Source organism: Gymnodraco acuticeps, unplaced genomic scaffold (genome assembly GCF_902827175.1).
Source record: "Gymnodraco acuticeps unplaced genomic scaffold, fGymAcu1.1, whole genome shotgun sequence".
Classification (NCBI taxonomy): Eukaryota; Metazoa; Chordata; class Actinopteri; order Perciformes; family Bathydraconidae; genus Gymnodraco; species Gymnodraco acuticeps.
In genome coordinates, this window is record NW_022991760.1 from 1244591 (window position 1) to 1264048 (window position 19458).

Below are 19458 nucleotides of genomic sequence, written 5' to 3' on the forward strand. Positions count from 1 at the left end.
TTGCTTGTACTTTACTTAAGAATTTATATTTCATGCTACTTGATACCTTTACTCCACTACATGTCCTACTTTTTACACCACTTGATGTCAGACACAGTCCCTTTTAACATAATACAATTCAGGATTTGTACATGCAATGAGTTATTGTATTTCTACTTAACTAAAGATTTAAACATCTGGAAATTGTATTATTATTAAATCATTTTTATTCGTCAAGTATTTCAATTATTTATTAAGCAGAAAACATGCTTTATCATGATATATATATATCATTATGAATGTATGTTGGCAGCCCCATGCTGCGAATGGATCTGGCCCTTCCTACATCCAGGACATGGTTAAACCGTACACCTCAGCGCGTGAACTACGCTCTGCATCAGCCAAACGACTCGTTGCGCCCTCGCTGCGAGGGGGACCCAAGTTCCCATCGGCGAAAACACGTGGGTTTGCTGTCCTGGCTCCAAGATGGTGGAATGAGCTCCCCATTGACATCAGGACGGCAGATAGCTTGCACATCTTCCGGCGCAAACTGAAAACTAATCTCTTTCGACTCCACTTCGAGCGTTAGAACTATTAACGAAGCACTTTTATACTAATAAAGGACTGGCTTATCTAAAGCCAGTTGAGTAGCACTTGAAATGTTTGGCTCTATGAAACCTGATGTACTTATATGATTCTGTTTTCTTCAAGGTTGTGTCTTCCTGGTTGAATGTACTTATTGTAAGTCGCTTTGGATAAAAGCGTCAGCTAAATGCAATGTAATGTAATGTAATGTAATATCTCTCAAGTATAGATGCCAACCTTTATCTTTAATATCATCATGACTTGACGCTTGGGCAGGGAACATAGTGGCCGACCCCTCCCGCCCTGGACACAAACTGTTCATCCCCCTCCCCTCTGGCAGGAGGCTGCGCTCCATCAGGACCAGAACCTCTCGCCACCTGAACAGTTTCTTCCCCTCCGCTACCGGCCTCTTAAACAAGGCCCGGCCCCCCCACTGACACTTTACCTCAGCCACAACGCAGACGTGTTGCCACAATGCACACAATGTTTAAATATTGCTTACTGCACATTTTATATTCTATAAATGATTGCATTCTATTTCGATGTAAATTACTGCTTATTTTATTGCTATCTACTATATCCGTGTACTTTTTAAAATCTTTGTTTTTTATTTTTGCGCAATTGACACCTAGTCAAATTCCTCGTACGTGTGAACCTACCTGGCAATAAACCCGTTTCTGATTCTGGTTCAAAAACATTGTCTATGTATGCCAATGAGGCAGTTTGAATGTAATCGTTAGGGCTGCAGGTTGATGTATAGATGGATGGTGTTGGAAGAGATCTTGGCCTGGGCCAGTTAAAGAGTCCGGACCTCCTTCTCAACACTCATAACTTTTTAACTTATTTTGTAGCAGTAAAAGTCTAATAGGTTCAGAGCAAGTCGCTGGAGGCAGACTGAGTACGATGCAAATAACTTTATTTCGTCAAAGACAGAAAACAAAGTCTGAGCAGACCCCGGGATCCTACTGCTAAACAAACGTTGTATTAGCATTTGTATAGCTAAAGCCTCCATGTTTCTTATTGGTTGACCTACAGTAGGTGAAGGACGATAAACCAACTCCCCTATTCTTTGTTGTAACTCTTTTTCGCACATGTTTCCGTGCACGTGTCCATGGCCGTGTTCCCTGCTCTACATTGACCGACTCTTCACCTGGTTAGTTTTCTAGCAGGTGAGAGGAGAGTTTTTACTTTTGTCCATTTTCCCCATTGTAACTTCGTACCCGATTAACTTCAGAGAATGAGAAGAATAGTTGACCGGAACCTTCTAAAAGGTGGCCTTTTCGTTTAACCTTGACACTCTTAATTCCACTGTTTGTGAGGCCTAGTTCGCACAATATGCTCTTAGCATCAATTACCATAATGATCCCATTTTGAGTCCTTTACTACTACATTGCATAACATTATATTCCATGCAACATCTCCTACTACAACAATGGAAGCTGGAGACCAGGTGCAGTGGATGAACTCACCCGCTGCAGAGTGACGGAGTACTGCTCCCACACCATCTCCTCCATCCCCGAGCTCTGCAGGGAATACACACAGCACAGGGTTAGCCGAGCAGACAGCAGGTATACAATGCATTCAGCAGCACAATGCTCTGTGAATAAAGTCAATAACAGGTGCAATAAACAGATGTTTACAGAATAACTAATTAAACTGCTTTCTGAGCCACGGCACAACTCGATTATACACACAGAGATATACATTAGGCAATTCTGTGTGCAGTAAATACATTTAGACCAGTGGGGCAGAGCACACACGCAATTCTTTTTCCTCCTGTATCACATTTTGATTTGTAAGCGTTTCTCAGAATACTTGGTCATAGCCTCTACAGTACATCGATCCTCAGACTCACAATTCCTTTATCTGTCCCGCAACTTGAAACTTACGCTATTATAACAGCAAGAGTGCAGATTAATTAGAAAGAGTAGACTTACATATTATATATATTTTTTTAAATACAATTAAATTAGGCTCACATTTTAAGTTAAAAAAACACAATAAGTACAAAAACAATAACAGAAAAGTACACCATGGTTAAAAACTAACCATGTAGCAGTAAACTACTACTAAGTAGCAGTATAGGTTGAAAATAAATGAGCATCTAAAATGATACAATTAGATTATAGTGTCTACAGATTGAAAAATAAATCAAAAGGATACAAATAATTAAATTGCACACATTTATATACACACATTAGTGCATATTGCACAAAGTTTTATTGCACAAATATTTTATATTTGCAGGCATTAACTACGGTGTACGCTCCTGTAATTATTGTGTTTATGAACCGTGCAGGGATGATGATCACACTTCATCACAGAGCCGATCATTTTGTGTACGTGAGTATGCTAACCATCTTTATTTATTTTTCCTGAAGAAGATCAACGACACATTTCATTTAAGCTGCAATTTTAACCATATCGACAAAAAACAAGTGCAATAATCCAAAAAGATTGAAGTCAGAACAGCTGGAAACATGTAGACCATCTTAGTGCTGGTGTATTTCAACTGAGCTAAAACCCTTTAAATACTAAAATGTTTGTTGGCGTTTGGTTTAATGGCCGGTTGGTTTTCAGTAAGTGACAGAAGATATGAAGACTTTTTGCCGTCCTGATGTCATTTAAACGCTTCTTCCACCATTTTGAAACAATTATACTGGGGTAGCTTTAAGGAATATTGATATAATCAGATAGTACATTTTACACAAATAAGATAAAAGGTTGCCATGTTAAAGTCAAATTTGTGGTCGAGCCACTGACTGTATGTGTAATCTGCTCTAATTTTAGCGTCTGCATTATTACTCTAATCCACCGAGGGAGTGATGGAGGGCAGCTCAGCTCTGCTTCCATTTAAAAAGAATTAACCAAAAACCCTTCCCTCACACTGCTGTGATTTAAGGTAAGACACGCAACACGCAACACACACACAAGTATTTAAGATGTTGTGAACATTCCGTGTGTTCTCCATTCAGACCGGAAAAAGTTATTTTTCATACAGAAATGTCAGATGCTGCTTTCAGCCTCTCAAATGTTCTCCGTTTTAAATATCATATTCAAATTAACATTTTGTCACCTGGGAGCCTGGGATGGACATTTTACACATTTTCCTGACATGTTATCAACCAAACCAATAATCTAGAAAATTATCTGTAGAATAACCGACATTGAAAATAATTGACTTATTAATACATTGAATATTGTGCATTAAATGGTCAGTATAAGAATCTGGCATTCTCGCATCATTATGACGGCTCCTCAATCAAAAAACATTTAAGTCTCTTATTCAAAAAAGGCATTGAATTTGACCAGCGCTCTCCTGAAACACACACGCATTAGACAATCACTGTTTGCACACAAGGTTGACTTTAATTAAATGTATTATGTCTACAGATTTCACATTACTGTATTAGGTTAGTTAAAAGCAAAAATATTTAAAAAAAATAGGTTCAACTTAACATTATTGCTTTCAACTAACCTAATACCTTCTCACTCCTTATCAACCCCTCAGATCCACCGCAGCCGGACTCCTATCCATTCCCACATCCACACTGCAGCTTTGGGGACAGAGCCTTCTCAGTGGCAGCTCCTAGGCTCTGGAATTCCCTCCCCCAAGATCTCCGTGACTCTGAGTCCCTCACAGTCTTTCAGTCCCGCCTTTTCAACTCTGTCTACCCATAAGCCCCCCCCCCACTCTCAATCAACTTCCTCTTGACTGCCTTTTTATTTATTTATTTTACTATACTTACTTGTTTGCCTGTCCTTGTTTGTCTACCCTCCCTCATGCTGTAAAGCGTCTTTGAGTTGTGAAAAGCGCTATATAAATAAAATGCATTATTATTATTATTAATACAGTTATGTAAAATGTGCTGCCATAATACATTTAATTAAAGTCAATGTTTATTTTTTTCGGTGTACTGTACATAGCCACAACACTTTTCTACTTGTGTTTAATTAACTCCATTCTATTGTACTCCAGTGAGGTTTGACATTATTAGTCTGTGCCTGTTGAACCACTGTTAAAAAAGAAATCTGCTCTGTGAGATGCTTTGTTAAGGATAAAGGAGACAATTGTTGTCATGGTTACAAAAACACATATGGTTCAGTTTATGAAATGATAGTGGTTTTACACCTGAAAGACCCCCCTGTCCACCCTGAACTTTGCTCACTCATATTTAATGCAGCCATTAGAGGGCGTTTTCCCCTTCAGTGTATATGACCAATGCTCACAGGTACAATATTACAACCAACACAGAGCCACATGGCAATAACGTTTACCAATCAGCAGTTTGTACTTCCCTTTCCATCACTCCAAACTGTTCATCTAAGTATCATCTAACGGGCTTTATGAGGAACGACAACAACATTGAAGTTCATCTCTTTTTCTCTTCTTCACACAAACATCTGCTGTCTTACCGCCTATCTTACCGCCTAACACACACACACACACACACACACACACACACACACACACACACACACACACACACACACACACACACACACACACACACACCACACACACACACACACACACACACACACACACACACACACACCACACACACACACACACACACACACACACACACACACACACACACACACACACACACACACACACACACACACACACCACACACACACACACACACACACACACACACACACACACACACACACACACACGATGTCCATCAGCTGCCTCTGCTCAAGCAATTTCCTGGAACAATGAAAAGGTCAAAAGACACTAGTGTATGACCTGTCGGGCAGCTTTGTGATATACGTTATTTTTTTATAATAGTTATTTGATTAATTTTAGAGACAATTTTTTTTCTTTTGTAGTTACTTTCTGTAAATTAAGTCAATTGCTTTGCGCATTGTGCCATTTCAAATTAAGCAAACTAGTAAAGGGAGATTTGTATAGAGCGATGAGTAACTTTACTGACAACAGTGCATGTTCTCTGTAACATGAGCTACTCTAACTATAAAAGAAAAGCTCTTTAAAAGATCTCCAGCTCCATTGGCACATTCCAGCAGTAGATCTAATTACTCTGTTAGAAACCGTATATCTTATACCTACTATAATACATTCAAATGAATACATACAGTTGACCCTTTAGGAGGATACAACACATCAGCACACTCTGCTCATTCATCCATCCATCCGTGCATGTCCCACCAATCTGAGCAGACAGGAGTTCCCAGCAGGTGCGTAGAGGACCACCAGGCTGCCATTCAGCTGTATAGTGTCCAGCCCCCTCAGCTGGATCCTGGGACCCCCACCGTTGCTGCCGCCTCCCCCTTCCCTGCTGCAATCTGAGACCACAATCTTGCCCGTCTTGCACCGTTGCCATCTGGGGTAGCCGGCGCAGCAGCCCCTCGGCAGCCACTGCAGACTCATGCCTAGCAGAGGAGCCCCCCCCCACAGGTGTGCCCCCCCTGCCCTGTGGCTCCTACACCCCTGAGTCTCGTGGTTCATCGTCTGGCTCAGTTGGAGTAGTTCAGACGGCATCACAACCAGCTTCCCATAGGAGAAAGTGCTTAACCCCCCTACCTCTGTGTCCTACCTCCAATCTGGATTAGCCTGCGCCGCGGCGGATTAGCCCTGGGAGGGAGGAGAGACTAAAAATAACAGCAGACTCACAGCGCCTCTTCCACCTCCTGCTGCCGTCCTGCGGAGAGTCCTGAGCGCTCGCACCGCGCTCCTCCACTTCCTGCACAGGCCGGACGGCATGGCCAGGTAGGAGCGGGATCCACAGGTTCAAAGGGAGAGCCAGGCTGGAGTCCAACAGAGCACTGTGTCCGTCCCCCCCTCCCTCTGTCTGTCACTGAGCTCCCCATCCTGCTGCTTTTCCTCTCCGCTCTCACTCTCTCCCTCACTTACCCAAACACTCACATTTGTTCTGCCGTACTTGTGAGGACTATGTGCGTCACTTTGTTAGTGACGCAAAAAGTGGTGGGGACCCTTTTTTTCAGATAAAAAAACCCCACTACAGCATGAACCCCCCCCCCGCAAACAGTACATACATAAAGACATACATACACACACAATGCTTAAAATACTTTTGTTGACAACAAGTGCAGTAACTCTGCTACACTGCTGCAAAGTGGGGGCAACAATTTCGTCACTATTCTCTATTCCTAATATTAAATGTGTCTCAGGTCCAAACTGCACCAGAAATACACCCAGAAAGTGAGAACAGTTCTCCAGAATATACATGTTCTCTTGTCCAAATAAACCTTTCTCTTCTCAAAGTTTACAATTCTTTGTGCACGCTATTTTCTGAACAATTTTTCCAAATGATCCTACTGTAATGCAAAGTGGTGGGGACATGTCCCCAGTATAAATGACGTGGGGACCGTATACAAACCTTACTCACTTTTTAAAGAAGCTGGCTCATTATTTAGTTTGTGAATATGGATTGTTTTTAAATTGTATGCACTATGCACATTGATGGACCATCTATCCTATCGGCTTGTTTTATTAAATCAATTAATGCTGCCTAAAACCTGCCAAAACTAAAAACACAAGTGGTGTGAAAACAGCACCGACACATCATCACCTTTGATTGGATTTTATCAAGTTTTATCAACATCCAGCTGTTACCGAGCAACATGATTTATCAAGAGTCTTATGCTTGCGTCACTTAATAAATGTAAGCCCATTATAACTCTTCTAAAAGATATCTGCTGAATGCTCCACTCTGTCCACCCTCTAGACTTCAACTAGCCCATTTGTCTGCTGTTTGCTTCTGAACAGTGGACAGTGTCTCTACAGCTTTTTCTCTGAAAATGACACACCAGAAAAGTAAAGATGTGGATGGAAGAGAAAAACCATGAGGGGAAAGTCACTACAAAGCCAAGAGGAGCTGCAGATTCTGCTGATCATTCTGTGGAAGTTCTTCACTACAAGATACAAAAAACACAGAAGAAACAATTTACCACTTCCGGTTTCCTCGTCTTGAAGTCAACGTTATTTGTTGTTTTTTTGCTAAAATAAAAATTGTTTTAAAAAAATGTTATAATAAATAAAATAAAAATAAATAAATAAATAAATATAAAATTAAATTAATAAAAAAAAAATAAAAATTGTAAAATAAAAAGAGATTTACAAGTTTTTTACTACGACAAAATAATGCATCAGTAAATACCGCACTGATGAATGTCTGAAGCAACTATGTGTCATAAAAACGTAGGTTGCTAACAAGTGTCTAAACGAGACTACTAAAAATCATCACATCGAAGCAGTCTGCGTGATCGGCCTAGGGAGGGACGGCCCTGTTTGTCAGCCAGGTCTGAACACCTACACAACAGTTATTAGACCACTTACTAGAACTGTGTAGGCGTGTGAGTCTCCTATAAAATCTTTAGGAGGACTAATTACTCCTATCATTCTTATAGGAAGTGAACATCATTAAGTCCCATCAAATGTCTAATCATCCAGAATACATGAAACACCTGTGTGGGTGTTCAGAGGCTGCCATGTAACATCCTTTTTCTCCTGGCTCTCTGTGTTGACAGTTCAGCTAGATTTGTGATTTGATTGATAAATGGTGCGTACGCACAAAAGATGGCGTACGCCAGTTTCTAAGCAATCTTTGCGATTTATAAAAAACTAACTTCACGTCAAAATGTGCGGTCCTCCACGCAAACACTAACTCATCCGTACACGGTACGCACAAAAACGGGAGAGACGAGAAACTGCGACACCGTTGGCAGAAGGAAGAATGGAGAGAAATATGTGGAAATAATACCATCAATAAAATGTTACCTCATTTATCATATATGAAGAATTCATTTTCAAACATTGATTAAAGCTAATCTTAAAATGATTAAACAAACGCCTGTTTGAGACTCCTCAGTGCACACAAACACATAACTTGGAGAAATAAATATGGAAATGTTATTGATCACCCCTCGATTATGTTCTCTTGTTAAGAAATGTTTTCTCATAAATGATGCGGTAAGCAGGAGGACAGAATTACGTCTAAACTGACGCCGTTTTGCATTTCTATAGTTTGTAGATACGAGCATGGTTTTATATACTATCACGTTTAATCGTGTTTTATGCCGTTTGCCAAGACTTGATAAGTCGCTCGTAAAACACAGGAGGTACGGAAACTAAGAACATCATATGTGGTAAATTGTACAGCTAATATAACACAACACATTAGTTGTATTTCCTTTAACTGGTGGATATAGAGTTGGGGGGGGGGTGAAATGCACAGGCTGCAGTGGACAAGCTGCGCACAGCTGATCGACAGCTGGGACACAAACCACCAAATACAAAAACATAATTCAGATCCAGTTGTCATGACTCCACACCGGGGGGGATTCCCCGATAATTTCTTAGTTTCTCATCAAGGGGGTGTCTCCTGTCCCCGGTACAAACACACTGCCTGAGGAAGGCTATGTGTATTTTTTTTCTTTTTTCGGACCACTTATTTATTTATTTTGGTGACGATCCGACCTCCATGCTGCTACTCTGGTTCAAACTGCATCCACCAAACAATATGATTGATCTCGACCTCCCCAAAATAACCTAAATCTGACACGGTGTGAGATGTCTTTTTTAGCTGTTCTGTCGTCATTTCCTGCTATCTTCTTCATGCAGTCAGTCAAAATGAATATTAATACGGGGCGTTTCTTTGACTATTTATAGGCAAATATGGGCGTTACGTGAAGCCCGCAAAAGCTGCGCCGCATTTCGAGTTGATTGTGATTTATAAATGGAAATCTTCCCACGTGAATCCTACGCAAAGCTTTATAAATGAGCCCCAGTGCTCTCCCTGTTAATTTCTTTATAGTTCAATTTTGGAAAATAACAGCGACAACTCGACTCCTCATATGTCTCATCTAGATTTATGTTACTCTCATTTCCAGCGACAAGTATTGATAAGAAAGTAGTGATAAATAATTGCCATCACAATATTGACCAAAATCATTTTAGCAATAATCATGCAGCCCTCGAATAAGCATTTTAGACGTGTAAATATTGAGTTTACTGCTCCCCTAAAACATGTGGTACTGGAATGAAGAAACTGTTCCTTGATAACAAAATAATGTTGCAACATATAAACCATATAAACGCCAATAAATATAAATCGGAGATAACAGGCTGATAACATTGACTACACCACGTGTGCCATCTTTCCCTGAACTTAACCCAGTGTTTCAGTGCCTAAGACGGAATAAAAACACTGACTGTAGATTTAAATTATTTGCAAAGACATTGTGGAAATAAACTATTTTAAAAGCCCTATCACTGAATGTTTAAACTAAGTGTCAGTGAATGAAATGCCGACTTGTTTAATGTCAATGTCTATACTCTATAGGGTTACAGCAGTGCTTTGGAAAATGGTCCACAGTATCAAATGAATATGAACATAGCTTGTACCCATTGGGCTTAAATGTGCTGAGCGGTTCATATAGCGTGACTAATAGGAGGTGGCAAGGCGTCAAAGGGCTGTAGAGGGTGTCGTGAAAATAAGTAAAAGGTTGAAAATTATGGAAGTTAGTGAATATTCAGTGTGGCAGTTGCATGATGTTCACCCGGTGTTAGAAAATTAGCCCGATCAGCCGAATGAAGCAGCGCTGGTGGCAAGCACGAGGGAAATCACTGATGAATCATGTACACACACACACACACACAGGCACACACACACACACACACACACACACACACACACACACACACACACACACACACACACACACACACACACACACACACACACACACACACACACACACACACACACACACACACACACACACACCACACACACACACACACACTTATGCAACCCTCCTACAACAACGCCCTATATTTGTTAAGGCGTCAATACATGGGCTGAAAAGCATCGATACATGCGCTCTTCTTTTTAATGCTGCTAAAATGATCTTCTGTGTTACTCTCACTGTCCTGCACTCTCACAGCTGCTGGGATACATTATACTTTGTCCTAAAGTAGCCGATGACCATTTGGAATACACATAATGCATTTATCATTAAATGAACATGCTGTTGTAACCTGAACAAAGGCTCGGGTAGTAAAATATATGTACAACAAAATGTTGGGTCTATAAGTGGACATTGACCAGTGAGTTCCAAAACATTTGAATATGTTCCCATCATGACACCGAACAGCCGGTTTGATGCTGTATATTAAGCTCAATTTGAGGTTCATATTTGTATTTAGTGTCTCTTCTGTGACATGTCTCCATGCTTTAATGTTCAAAAAGCTCTTTATTTTTCTCATACTGCCTGTGCTGCAGCACCTCTTTTCATCCTCTGTCTGAAATCAGAGCTCAGTCTGCTCTGATTGGTTAGCTGGCCGGCTCTGTTGTGATTGGTCAACCGCTTAGAGATGTGTTGGATATGTTCCGCTCCTTAGCATATCACTTACAATGTGTTGGAGCGCAAGCAGGGCCGGTTCTAGAAATGTTGGTGCCCTAGGCGAGATTATTATTTGGTGCCCACCCCCCCTCCAAGGAATACACAATAGAATATATAAAGAATAAATGAAAGATCTCTACAAAAGACCAATACACTACAAAAACTGAAACGTACAATATTGACATGTTGGTTATAAAAGAAGGTTTCGAATGTATTCATTATTGTATGAACATGTTTTAATTGTTTCAAACGTATTTTATTTTTGTTGTTCATTTATATCTTATGAATGTATTCATTATTGTATGAACATGTTTTAATTGTTTCAAACGTATTTTATTTTTGTTGTTCATTTATATATTATTTTACCAGTTAACATTTGTGACCCGCTTTATCGAAATCAGTTCAAAATAAACGTGGATTTGCGTAAAAAACTATTTTTTCGGGGTTCGGGTGTTTTGTTTGATTTTAAACAAACAAAGTCTTGGCTTTCAGAATATGAAACTTTCATTTCCAAATTTATCACACGATAAATACATGTTTGAAGCTTGTAAAGGGAAGATGACAGGCACCTCTCACTCGCAATCTGCTCTTCCTCAGCGCCGCCCCCCTCCCTCCGGCTGACATTATGAATGTAAGCGTATAGTAATCATAGATAACACGGCAGGGTCCGTTACAGTTTGTTTTCATCTGGTTTCAAATAAACAAAGTCTTGGCTTTCAGAATATTAAACTTGTTTCGGCAAATTCAGATGATAAATACAACTTTGAAGCTTGTGACGGCATAATTACAAGCGGAGAACGGAGTAACTTGACGTCACAGCAGGCATAACAACAGCCGGTGTTTCTCCTGAGAGTTTTCCCTGGGAAACAAACACAATACACACAAACGCAAAAATACACAAACACACACACGTATACACACACACACACACTCGCGAGCTCCCCCCAGACCAGTAATCCAAACGAAAATATCTTCCCTCCGTAGTATTTTGATCATATGCTAGCCGCTAATAATCAATCAGATCGATCCAGAGAAGAGGAAACTTTAAAGGCCTTTTTCTCAAAATGATGACTCGGTGACAGTCATATATTATTATATAATGTGACATATTTCGCTTAATATTTGGAGTACAAAAACAATCCCGATATCATTAGAAAGCTAGGAATCTCCTCTTTCCAGCAGTGTATACAACTCAAAATGTGTCTTCAATGCGACTGATTTCGATAGAGCAGGTCACATTTATTTATTCATGTATTTTTTTTAATATCTCCAGTTTTAAACGATAATTTTGGTTACTGTCCTATAGTGATTTGAAATGATTTCAAACCTGTTTTTATTTATCCTAATAATTATAAAGGTGTGCCTTGGAAATATTTGTTTACATAAATTGTGACCAAACGCGTTTGAGACCCACTGAGATAACTTAGACTAAAGTGAACTATCTAAACACTCAGAGTCCTTTACCTAACTGAGCTTTAGTTATCAGCCTCAGTCCAACAACAATCCGCGGTACCGATGCGTACCCTCTCTCTCTCTTGCTCGCTCCGAGGCTCTCTCGCATTTTGGCTGTGAGCTGCGGGCGTCTGATAAGTCAACATCCCCCACTTTCATCACTTACAGCGCCCATCGTACAGGGCAAATTAAAAGTGTAACCGGGGTAAAAAGGGTGTTACCTTGACTTAATTATGAATGTTGTTACATCAAGGCTGAAAATTAGGATGAGCCAACGTTTTTTTCCCTCCCAGAACTACCAGCGCAGCGCCCCCCCCCAGATCTGGCGCCCTAGGCGACCGCCTATGTCGCCTATGCCAAAAACCGGCCCTGAGCATAAACCAATAGAAGCGGGAGTGTTACTTATGCCCCTTTCACACCAACGCGGTTCCAGGGCCGGTTCGGAGCTAGAGCCTGAAAAGCACAGTTTTTTCCTGTTCACACCGCAGCGAAGCCGCCTCTAAGCTCCGGAATCCGGTGCTTTTCAAATCACCAAACATTTTTCAGTCTAGAAGCAAGAACCGCATACGTCAAGCTTACGTCAGAGGCGGGGGCGAGATTAACCTGAGCAATAACAGTTTATGGCGAGTACGGCAAAATGAAAGTTGTAACAAGCAGTGGCGCTGACCAAAGTGACTAGAACACAACCACACACTTCTTAAAAAAAACACAGTTTATAAAGTCAGGCAACACTAACCAGGCTTAGTGTGATTCTGTTTATTTGTACCTTACTTTGACCATCCGTTCGCTGTTATTGATCATTGTGGAGAGAGGCAGACGTGTTGTTTTGTATTATAGCAGCTATCGGATGGAATCAATACATGGGCTGCACAGGTTGTCATGACTCATGTCCGACTATCACATAGAATCATAATGAAAAATACGCTGGTAAAATGTGCCGGCTTATGCCACAATAGGATAGTAACAAGTAGTCAAGAGAGTCAGTTTAGCTTCGGTTGCTATGCTAACACCACCCATTTTATACCAGAGAAACTTTCATAACAGCGTTGTGATGCCAAACAGCGGGCAGCACTGCAGCGGTCGGTAAATACCGCTGAAACACATAAATAAACAATGAACCACGGCACTCTGGAGAAAAGTACAAGGGTTGAGAAGTAGTTATTTCATTTAATCGGGCTTCGTATGATTAAAAGTAACACGATCATCGACCCAACGCCGTTGGGGAGAAAATCAGCGACGTAAACGGTGACGTCATGATGCAGCAGCGGCAGCACCAGTCGGGCTCTGGGCGGTGTGAACAAAACGGGGGCTGAAAAGAAAAAACGGTTCCCAACCAGAAAAGCTCTAACTTGTGGACTGGAGGTCGATCATGTCCCCCCCTGAGCCACAGCGGCCCCCAGTGGGATATCTCCATACCTTCACACGGAATCTTTAAAATGGATGACACATCACAGTCTGCTCTCAGGTAGGTCTATCAATGATGCATGCAGCAAAAGTGCTCACTAAGACATTAGATAAACTCTCTCTCATCCTCTCCTGCACAGGTTCACAGTGATGTGCTCTGTATGTATGGCTCTGTAGAAGTGTGACAACACAAAGAGCATATACACAAATATAGGACACACATCAGGTAAGTTTACATCCACCACATGTGAATTATCTTTAAAATGATATCTTTGATCCATAAAGCTTTCAGTAAATTGACTGGTACGTTTCAAACGATGTTCAGATCGTGCACTGACTGAAGCAGTAGGGTTTCTGTGTGATGTGGTCTGACATGTTGGACACATACTGCATGAGACAAGTGCTGACTCGCTCTCTCCAAGCAATACATTCCACTGCCCTACTGCAGCTTTCTATCAGCCTTTAAATGCTATGTTTACATTTGCAGATAATGCATTCTGTTATGCTTGATTCTTGAAAAAAATCATAACAAAGAAATAACAAATATAGTTAGTAAAATGAACTCTTTAATGTGTATTTGTGTCTTCTTTCAATGTATGTTATTGAAGAAAATGTGCAAAATCAGTTAAGGAATAAACAAGTGTTTGCCTGTAGTCTTGCCTTAATTATCTAATAACAATCAAGCAATATGTGTGGAGGCTTATATAATCTCCCACTGCACATTTGGGAGGCAAACTCTGCTGATACTTTTTTTATTTATGCTGAGAAAACTTCTGTTTCTGTTCAAACATTTGCGTGTTTCTGTACTTACATGTGCTATTTTGAGTGCATAAGAGTGTTCAAATGCTAAGTATAGCACAACACAATTTGAGTATGTGAATGGTTCACTCATAACTGTCAAAAGCTTGAGTCCAGAATGGTGGACACTTTTCTCACTCAAATATTGCTATCTTGGCTGCGTCATGGAATGTGGGACTAGCAGTTGCTCAGGTAAATAAAGCTTTGTACAAATAAAAGTAAAACATGTGGGTTTTTCGCCTTTTCTAATAAACATACAACTATACTGGTGTCAAAGAAAAGCAATCTCTATTGTTAGTGCGTTAATTAAGCAGACTGTAATGATTTGCAAACACCAACGATAAACTTGCTGGCTAGCTAACATGCCTATTGTCACTCCCTGTGAGGGCACACTGTCATAATGCACAACAGTGTTTGTAGTGGTCGATTATCAAAGATACAATGGCGCACGACCACTGAGCCTACAATGCGATTTTGAGCGTTGACTCGCGTTTTAAGCGTCCAAATACCTTCCATGAATATCATGTAGTCACAGGTACATCCTGGGGTTTTTATTTATATAACATCCTTTGGCAGTCCACTGCCGGGTTAAACATTTTAAACTGCATATAATAAATAAAAGTACAAATACCATCAGGTGTGCGGGCGCATGTGGACAAAAATGTTTTCAACCACTGTGTAGACTTCCCATTTGTCAGACTGGTGAAGCGTCATTTTAAACTCAGACTTACGCACTATAGTCTGCTTTACGGCATGAAACCCGGTCGTAAACAAAAATAAACATACACCTTGCGCAGTCCAGAAACAAGCAAAACTATCAAAAAACGATATAACGAAAAACTCGTGATTATCTTATTCATTTAAATTTAAATTCAAAGAATATGCAACTGTCTCACCAAACATACATGTTTACCATAATGATAATATGCCTAAATGGCTCTTGCAGTATTCAACATAGCAGTGTACTAAGGGAAGTATCCAAATTGAGACACAGCCCCTCACTGTTTTATCTCAAGTGGGCTGGCCAACCCAGTTATTCTGCGTTATCTTTCTGTCTCTTCTTTAATTACCAACCTCACCTTAACACAGTGTGTATGGGTACTTTTTATATTGTGTGGTTATTACTGACTCTCTGGGTGATGTACACTTTAAATAAAGTGGAGTTGAACTTGAGGCTGTGTTCATTCACTGTTCCGGAAATAGCTTTAATGTAATTAGCTGCTAATGAAGAGTCAGTGAGGACCTGCAGTGCGACTTTGGGGTTAACTACATGTTCACACACAGGCTCTGCTCGGGGCGCACACCATGTTTAACTAACTCAGTGTTGTGGGATGAAGATAGATCTCAGCCTGCAATCCAGGCAAATGGATTTTGCCGGTGAACATTAAAATACTTCTCATGTAGCTACAGCTGTCATTTTCAGAACATGATCACTTTACTGGCATACAGTGATAAGTGAATTATCACCAAGTTTCTATGATTCATACAATTAAAAGGACAATTTATGTTATGGTCATATTTTTCCAGAAAATATTTCATAAAGTGAAAAACAAATAAAACGACAGCCTAAGTACCTGTTTCAAAATCAAAAACAAATGAAGCTGCTAAAAAAGGCAAAACATATTTGACAAAGCAAGAGTCATGTCTGTGTTGCTTATACTGTAGAGTGGTGCAGTGACTTTTGTAGGCTGACATATTGGATTTTGAAGTATTGCAGAAAATAATTGGCAAACAGAAGGTTACGATTAGGGCTGAACGATTAATCGATTTTATATCGAAATCGCGATTTGAAATTATGCAATTATCAAATCGCAAAGCCTGCGATTTGTTTTTGTTTTTCTTGTGTGTCAGTCATCCACACCAATCAGAAGTGCTGTGTTCCACATGTACCAGTCATTGTTAACCAATCAGAAGTGGCCCATGATAGTAGGTGATAGAAAGATTGATCCAATCACCTGCCAAGTGCTTTTGAAATACTTTTCCAAATGGCTTCCAATGGAGCTCTAGATGGTTTGGTGAAACAAACCATCTGAGTCAGGTTAGTAATGCTCCATCACATGTTTCTATTACAGGGTGAATCTTAAACTGAAGCTTGACTTTTAAAGCAACCCAACGGAAGTTTCATGTAAGTTTAGTTATTTCACTCGTAGCTCGGGCTGCGGGGCGCTAGGGACTGGAGCACGTTGATACGACCTTCCTAGCCGGAGATATGGCCACATTTTACAATAAACTTCCGTTGGGTCGCTTAAAAATAAATATCGCGAATCGCAATTGCAATATCTGTCAGAAAAATCGCAATTAGATTATTTCCCCGAATCGTGCAGCCCCAGTTACGATACAAGTTTTTTTTCAGCAAGATAAACTCCACATAATAACACCGTTTTTGTAGCGTAAAAGCAATAGCTATAATCAAAAGCTTATGCCATAAAGCAGGGGTGGGGAACCTCCGGCCCCCGGGCCGTATACGGCCCGCGAGACCATTTTATACTGCCCTTGAGGTAATTTATAAACACACGCAAATCTAGACCGCAAAATAATTAAACAAGCGATTGCCTGTTTTTCCAGGCCAAGGTCAGGGTCCTTGAACACAACACGAGCCTAACGTGTCATCACCAAACGGCAAACTCTGGGGCAGAGCCAGGAGGCCAATAAGGAAGTGCCACAAACTGCAGTTCATCTATTGGCCGATAGGCGATGACTGCAAAAAGGATCCATTTCCATAGACCCCCATGTTAAAATGCCCAACTTTACAGCAGAAATAAACATGTTATACGTGCCTCACTGTCAGCTAACAGCAACTTGTCCACTCTGCTCGGCTACAACGTTAGCTAGTTGTAGTTACTGTACTGTACCGCCGCAACCAGCCCCCTGCGGCTCCGTTAGCTCCGTCCGGGGTCCCGGGGGCGGAGTCCGGCGTTACAACTGGAGATCAAGGAATGCAGCGAAACGCAGACTTGGTTCGCCTGCTGTAGTATTAGCTAAAGAAATTATGTTGAACAAGGCTTATTAAGCTGAACATCGCCACAATTGTTCTGCTATGTATCGGTAGCCTACTTATTTTTATTTTATTAACGTGTGAATGACAAGCATTAAGAATAACAAAAAATAGCTAATTCTCTTGCGGATTGTCTCGTTTGATTACGAATGTAACGTTTATATAGTGGAACTACACTGTTTTATCAAAACCAAAGTGCCACGCAGTAACTTGGTATGCATGTATTTCAGCAGGAAATGTGCAACGTAGATGACATTTACCAACACAGACTATATAGAAATATTTGTAAAAGTTGTTCATGCGTTACTAAGTGAATATGGCATTAAAACACCTATGCTTTTTGACTGTCACATTTGTATCTTTCAGCATTGCATCGCATTTAAGTTCTATGTTTTGCTTGTTAAGCAGTCTGTAACCCTACACACCTAACATATAACTTTTCATGTATTTTTGTATAAAGGTTTCCTTTAGCTTAGCTTCTTAGCCTGAGCTAGCTCTGGAACTTCCAGCTCGGTGGCAGCAGGTCCCGCCTCAGCTCCGCCTCTTTGCCCTTATTTGGAACAGGCGGGGAGTTAGACTCTGACGTCACTGTCGAGACGTTAGTGGCCGACTCCGCCTACTAAGGGCTTCTCCGCAACTCTGCAGAATCCTATGGGTGACATATGTCTCGTCTGACAGGGGTGCAGTTCTGCCGGAGAGCACCAGAACGCCGCTCCAGCACTTCGAAAATTGCAGTACCCATAAGAGCCGTACACATGCCACAGTTTTTGCGTGGCTGTGTCTTTAGTTGAAAGCCCAGTGGCGATCTGTTCATCTGTCATACTGATCATACAGTCAATAACTTTGTTGTTATTAGCATCTGGTTAGCTAGCTATGCTAACGAATATAAGAAGCTTTTTCTACAACCAGTGAGGTAAAGGCACATCTTCTATGATCATTATAGTTATAAAAAAACAAGAGAATAAAGGAAAAACAGGTATAAAATATGACAGTAAAAAAAAGTTGTTGGGTGTTGAGAGATGTATCCATAGATCTCTTAATGTTGCTCTCAAAGTGCACCAGATTGATGCTTTTAACTTCAAAATGTAAAACAAATCTTCCCGGGGGTGCATGCCCCCGGACCCCCCTAAAGGAGATTAGGTCCCCCCCCACTTAAATCATGTCCACATGGATAGGAAACTAAATACATTTGCACACATCTTGTGTCCATATCTTTCTGAGTTGGTGGTCATGCCACAACCGTGCACGTGCATGCGCGAGTCATGGTAAAATATCTGGATTAAGAGGTTGCTTTTTCTTTGCACACCATGAAAGAAAGGCCAAATGAATGGCCTGTGATTTTAGTTTTTTCAAGCAGAGGTCAATAATTTGTACGGCCCTCGGAGGATGTTGTAAAAATTGAAATGGCACTTGAGAGGAAAAAGGTTCATAAAGGAACTACAGCGGCACGTGAAGACATTTAGTAGTCTCATTTAGTCACTTTAATGACACAAAGAAGCTTCAGACGTTCACCAGTGGGGTATTTAGTGCCATTTTTTTTAAATGAGTTGTCGCAAATGAAACACAGCACTTTTTATATTGTTTCACACGTGAAATTACACTTTGGATATTAATAAAAATAAAGGATTAAAAGAGCAATGTGTTAATTTACACTTGTAATGCAACTGCCTAATGACATGAATGGCTTAGCTATTTTTCTTCCATAACTCTTCAACACCTGGGCCCAGTAGTTCAAAAACTTTGAATCCCTATCTGATCGGATCAGATTTGGATTTTGGGGAGTTCAAAACCAAAAAACAGGATTAGGATCACTTTGATATCCGATCAGATCAGGAAATCAAATC

The 19458-nt window shown here is 40.6% G+C and overlaps 1 protein-coding gene and 1 long non-coding RNA gene across 5 annotated transcripts in view; one reads left to right on the forward strand and one right to left on the reverse strand.

Annotated features, from left to right (window-relative positions):
- The window catches only part of LOC117534963 (tight junction protein ZO-2-like), a 127373-nt gene that overhangs the window by 55282 nt on the left and 52633 nt on the right, over nucleotides 1-19458 (reverse strand). For all 4 annotated transcript variants that reach the window (XR_004567347.1, XM_034199246.1, XM_034199248.1 and 1 more), the window contains exon 2: nucleotides 2034-2087. Coding sequence is in view for 3 of the 4 variants with exons in the window: in XM_034199247.1 (XP_034055138.1) it covers nucleotides 2034-2087 (54 nt within the window). In the remaining variant the exon portion in view is untranslated. The remainder of the gene's footprint in view (nucleotides 1-2033; nucleotides 2088-19458) is intronic.
- Nucleotides 1086-4131, forward strand: LOC117534964. Its single transcript, XR_004567348.1, has 4 exons — nucleotides 1086-2132; nucleotides 2864-2907; nucleotides 3355-3466; nucleotides 4076-4131. It is a non-coding gene; the product is annotated as an uncharacterized LOC117534964 (long non-coding RNA).